The following is a 5,554-nucleotide window of genomic DNA, read 5'->3' as shown; positions in this document are numbered from 1 at the left end:
TTTTAAAAAAAAAAAAAAAAAAAATCTTGGGCTGGGGTTTAGCTCAATGGTTCCGATGCCTGCTTTGCAAGTGCAAGGACCTGAGTTCAATCCCTGGTACCAAAAAAAAAAAAATCTTACTCTTTAACCTCTCTACAAATTGGTCAGTTTTTTTCTTTTGTAAGACAGTTGCACCAGCTTATCTGTAACATTCTTGTTTTTCCTAAAATTTAGCAATTTCATATTCTACCAAAAAAGGAAGGCCCTCCCCAAAACTTGTTTCATATTTTCAGCTCAATTAATCGGGTTTTATATAACTGGCGAGGGGACCAGCAGGGGTGGGCCAGCTAGAAAAAAATTCACTTCTGACAGCTAAGGGTTCAGGGTTCTCTTGGGATAAGAAAGATTTCAGCAAATCAAACGCCAAAGCACATTAAAATACAATAATTAAAAAAAATGTGGCAGTAATAAATATTGAGACTGAAAACAAAATAAAACACACTAATGAAAAGCTAAAATGCATGGCTCAGTATGGACCACACACAGAAAACATTCAACTCTCATTTTCCAAGTAAGACAATTATTCACTGGAAAATGGTTCAAAGTGATATTAAAAAGAAAACTCAACAGACAGGCATGGTGGCGCACGCCCGTAATCCCAGTATTTGGGAGGCTGAGGCAGAAGGATCCTGAGAGTTCAAGGCCAGCCTGTGCTACCTAGTGAGTTCAGGGCCAGCCTAAACTAAAATCGGAGACCTTGTCTCAAAAACACAAAAAGGAAAAAAGAAAGAAAACATATTCAACTTGAACTCCTGATTTTCAAACCCAAATTTACTCCTCCTATGGGGACAACTTGGTGAATGCCAACAGTGCCCCTCAGGTCACTGATGTCATCTTTGACTCCTCTTTCCTGACACTCCACACTCAATCCATCTCCACGCCCATCAGCAAAGTCAGCTCCACCTTAAGACACCATATGTCTTAAGATATATCCAGAATCCAATCACGCCTTCTTAACTCTGATCCTACCTATAGGTGCAGTTGTATCAGCATTTCCCACCTGCCTTAGTACCAGCCTCCTTCCCAAAAGATGTTCCTTCTCACCGGGAGTGATCCCTGTGCCCTTACACTGAGCTATATAAAGCCGCACATCACCTGGTCGCCGGCCCCATTCTGAAGCCACACTAGCATGCCTGTTCTCACATGACGCTCAGCATGCACCCCGCTCAGGGCTGACTAGCTGTCTCCATTGCAGCGGTTTCCCCATCCAGCCTCATGCTTCATTCTCATTTCTCCGTCACGTCTTCTTCAGCCAGGATACACAGCAATTCCCCACCAGCTCTCAGACCCCGTAGTCTACCCATCTTTCCCAAATGAACTTGTAACTCCTGGCACCCTGCATGTGTACTGTTCACCAGTGTCCCCACTAGCCTACATGTGCCAGTGAGGACAAAGATTTTGTGCACTCTTGTGGCCAAAGTGTCCAATATACACAGACCACTCCCAGTGAGTATTTGTTGATTCACTACATGACTGAATATATTAAATGTAGTTTCTTTTAAAAGGGCCTCTTTATAGTTCTTTAAAAAAAAGAGTATCATGCTTAAACTATCTGAATGTATTCTCAAAAACACTGAGCAAAATAAACTGAAACCAAAGAGACATCTTGCTAAACAAGTACTCAAATTATTTTATTTTCTGTGCTTTCAAGAAGGTATAGACTAACTGAAGTACTGGAAAACCTAGAAATTCCCTTATTCAATAAATACTGAGTGCTTATGATTCACTTTATCAAGAGGGACAAAGTGAAGGACAAAACCACCAAAACCTCTGCTCTGCAGGAACTGCAATTTTGGAAAAAAGTTTGCGATTCTACTTTGAACATCTATGTTACGAACCTAGTGCCAGGGATTTGGCTCAGTGGTTCCGCTGCCTGCCTCACAAGTGCAAGGGCCCGAGTTCGATCCCTAGTGCCATATACATACATACATACATACATACATATATATATGTATGTATATATATGTGTGTGTGTGTATGAACCTAGGTTAAAGGGCCAGGGATGTAGCTTGGCGGCACAGCTCCTGCCTGGCAAGCTTGAAGCCCTAAGTTCAATTCCGTTACTGCCCGCCCCCCAAAGAACATGGGCAAGAAATGTTATTTTCTGAAACAAGACCAAATCTCTAATTGTTTAGCAATTCAGAAAAGAGAGGATCAAGCAATATTTAATACATAGATAATCTCTTAGGTTTTCTTTTAGATACCAATCTTTTCTTCCTTTGATGTATTTACAAGGTAATTTTCTTACAGTTCAGTGCTTCCCTTATTAATTTTTTCTGGAGTCACTCTAAAAATATAAATGTAGGGCTGGGGATTTGGCTCAGTGGTTCTGCCACCTGCCTCACAAGTGCAAGGGCCCGAGTTCCATGCCCAGTACCAAACAAAAACAAAAACAAATGTAGGTTTCATGCTGTTTTAAATAAATCAAAACTCAATTTTCTGAATGAGAAGGAAACATGCTCACTGAGAGATACTTTAATAATCTCAATATCTTAAAGTTTGCTTTATTATTTAAATTTTTCATAGGAACTGTACTCTTAAAAATTTTCTAGAGTTCAGTATTTTCTTTGGTTTCAATTCAGGTTTTTTTCTTCAAATACAATAAAATAAAAGTTAAACACTTTTAGTTGAAAAAGTATTTACATTAATTATATGTGATGAGATTATGCTGGTTTATTCATACTTTCTTCCCAAGTTTTTAATTATGAAAATTTAACTCTTAATAAAATCTCAAAAATATTTTTGGGGGGGTACCAGGGACTGAACTTAGGACATTGTGCTTGTGAGGCAGGCAGCAGAACCACTGTGCTAAATCCCTGGCCCCTCAAAAATATAATTTTTAAAGAAAAGAAAATTCTGCATTTATTAGCTTACAGTCAATACAGTACTACAATATAACATAAAGCTTTTTTTCCAGTGGCTGTCATCAAACAAGTAAAGTTTTGATTCCATAAGAAAAGGGCTGAAATTAAGATTTTTTTTGTTTGTTTATTTGATTGGTACTGGGGATCAAACTCAGGTCTTTGTGCTTGCAAGGCAGGAGGCAGAACCACGGAGCTAAATCCCCTGCCCTTTTTTGTTTTTTTGAGACAGGGTCTCACTATGTAGTTGAGACTAACCTGGAACTCACTATGTAGCCCAGGCTGGTCTCGAACTCACAGCAATCCTCCTGCCTCAGCCTCCCCAGTGCTGGGATTACAGGCATACGCCACCATGCCCGTCTTGAAATTAAGATTTTAAAAAAATATTCAAGGTGTCAGAGGTTGCTTACAGGAAGTATTTTCACAACTGGGATATTCCCCAGCTTCACTATTACCACATCTTCCACAAATTTGTTATTTCCTCTTCCCATATTCAAGGTTCATCTAATTCCTGCAAATAAATCTTCCAGAAAATGCTAACTTCCTCCTCTTTTTGTTAAGATATTTACCTCAAACACAAGCTGAAATACTACATTTTTCCACTAGATGCCCCTAGTCAACTAGCTGTCACTGTCTAAAATTACTCAACAAATTTCATAGGCCTGAAATTCAATAAAAACAGTTAAAGAGTACTTTTTTTTTTAAAGAGTACATTTCTTTAGCTTATTAAACACAGTCTGGCAGTATGACTGTAAATTATTTTCGCTGTCCAAACTAATATATTAAAAGAACACACTATTTTGTATAGACATTAAAACAGTATATATACCCCGAGGTGCAAACACAAAAAATTCACATGCTCCTGATTTTGTCAAGAGGTCTTTTTTCAAGTTAACTCTGTATTATATTAATCGAATTACAAATACTCACATTTCCACAAAAATGGCTACTTTTCTTATAAACTTTGACCCTTATTTTAAATCAGAGCAATAGGGCCTGATCTGTATCACAGACAGGTAAGTTTTGGTAATGAACATCATAATGCTAACACTTGTCTCCCATATCAAGAAAACAAGAAGGTTAAGTGCAATTCCCCTGTATGGGCAGCTCAGGACAGGAGGAATCTCCAAGTGAAGTCCTTGGCTAGATTCTATCCCTTCCCAGAACGACATCAATGAAGCAGCTTCTAGCAATGCTGGCTCAATGCTGTCACGTGCGCCCTTGGAAAAGGAGCCAGAAAGGCCCTCCTCTCCCACCGACTGCCCAGGCACACACTTGGGTTGCAGACAACAAAGGCCCAGCCCACTTTAGGCGTTACGGTGACGCTCAAGGACACATGAGTCTGGGCAACAAGCGGAGGGTGCTCTCAGCTCTTCAGCAAATGGCTGGCAAGCCTACCTGAAAGACCAAATAGGTATGTATCTCCAAGGGCTCATTATGTAACAAGAGCAAATTCTAAATGTTAATGTACGAAAACGAGGTACGTACTAAGTTTTCTGTAAAGCTTGCACAATTCACCAACATTAGCAATATAAGTAACAAAACTGAACTTAACACAGTCAAATTCAAAAACAAATTCCTCTACTAGATCCTAAGTTTTCCGAAATAAAAAGTTTACACAAACGAATCAATAAGACTCTGCTACAATAAAATAGGTAACTGTTTTAAAGGGGTTTTGCGCCCGGAAATCTCAGGGCCGGTAGTGGGACCGATTCACGGTCGATCTGCTCCAGGCGGCGACCTCCACGAGAGCCTGTTACCTACCCTTGACCAGCGCCTCCTGGTACTTCTCCTCGGTGGCGTTCAAGTTGTTCACATAGGCTGCGTGATGCTTGGAGTGGTGCAGCTGCATGATCTGGGCGTTAATGTGAGGCTCCAGGGCCCCATAGTCGTAGGGCAAGTCGGGGAGGCTGTGCTTCTGCCGTGCGCCCAGGACCCCCAAAGCCGGGGCCAGCCGCCGGCTCGCGCTGAAAGGACACAACGGGGTCACGCCGCGGGCGCCGCGAAAAGGACCCTAGAGGCCCGGAGCCCCTCACCCCGGAGACCCGAAACCTCCTGGCCCCACGCGCCGCTCCAAGGCGTCTGCCCCTCACCTGCAAGCCGCATAGGGTAACATGGCAACGCGTCTCCGACCTCAGGCCTCTCCAGAACCGCCTCGCCGTCCGAGCGCAGCCCAGAATGCACAGAGCGACGCCCGTCGCGCACAAATACTGCCGCCGGCGGACCCCGCCCTGCCTGCCGCTCCCAACCCGGAGGGGGGCACCGGGCCACCAGGTGGGCTGTCTCCTGCTCTGGCCCCCATGCCCTTGGCTCAAGGGACGCAGGAAGCGGGTCTTCTCGCCACCCTGGGCCACGGCAACGTGGTGCCTGCCTGTCACACTGCAGTGGCGCGTCGCCAAAAGAACGCTGCCCCCCTCCCGCCGTGTACAATTGGTACGGTCCTAGGCCCGCCCTTACCCCCGCCCCTCGGCACCGAAGCCTTGGCCTCCGGCCTCCACCTGCCAGCTTTTGAACGATATATCCGGTCCTGATATATCCTATCCGATGTATCCCTAGTGTTACACGCTCCCGGGAGCCAAGGCACCATCCCTCAGCGAGACAGAGCCTGGGTGTGGGTCAGAGCTGCCCAGCAAACATATAGAACCAGTGTCCTC

The 5,554-nt window shown here is 43.8% G+C and overlaps 1 protein-coding gene across 1 annotated transcript in view; it reads right to left on the bottom strand.

Annotated features, from left to right (window-relative positions):
* The window catches only part of Sod2 (superoxide dismutase 2), an 11,465-nt gene extending 6,354 nt beyond the window's left edge, over positions 1–5,111 (bottom strand). Inside the window, exons 1-2 of the mRNA XM_010631073.3 lie at positions 4,994–5,111; positions 4,665–4,867 (exon numbers count right to left, since the gene is read on the bottom strand). Coding sequence (XP_010629375.1) covers positions 4,665–4,867; positions 4,994–5,016 — 226 coding nt within the window. The 5' untranslated portion in view covers positions 5,017–5,111. The remainder of the gene's footprint in view (positions 1–4,664; positions 4,868–4,993) is intronic.
* Between the last annotated feature and the right edge of the window lie 443 nt (positions 5,112–5,554).

This window comes from Fukomys damarensis, unplaced genomic scaffold (genome assembly GCF_012274545.1).
Source record: "Fukomys damarensis isolate Sample0158 unplaced genomic scaffold, DMR_v1.0_HiC HiC_scaffold_14, whole genome shotgun sequence".
NCBI lineage: Eukaryota > Metazoa > Chordata > Mammalia > Rodentia > Bathyergidae > Fukomys > Fukomys damarensis.
This window is presented reverse-complemented; position numbering and strand designations above follow the sequence as displayed.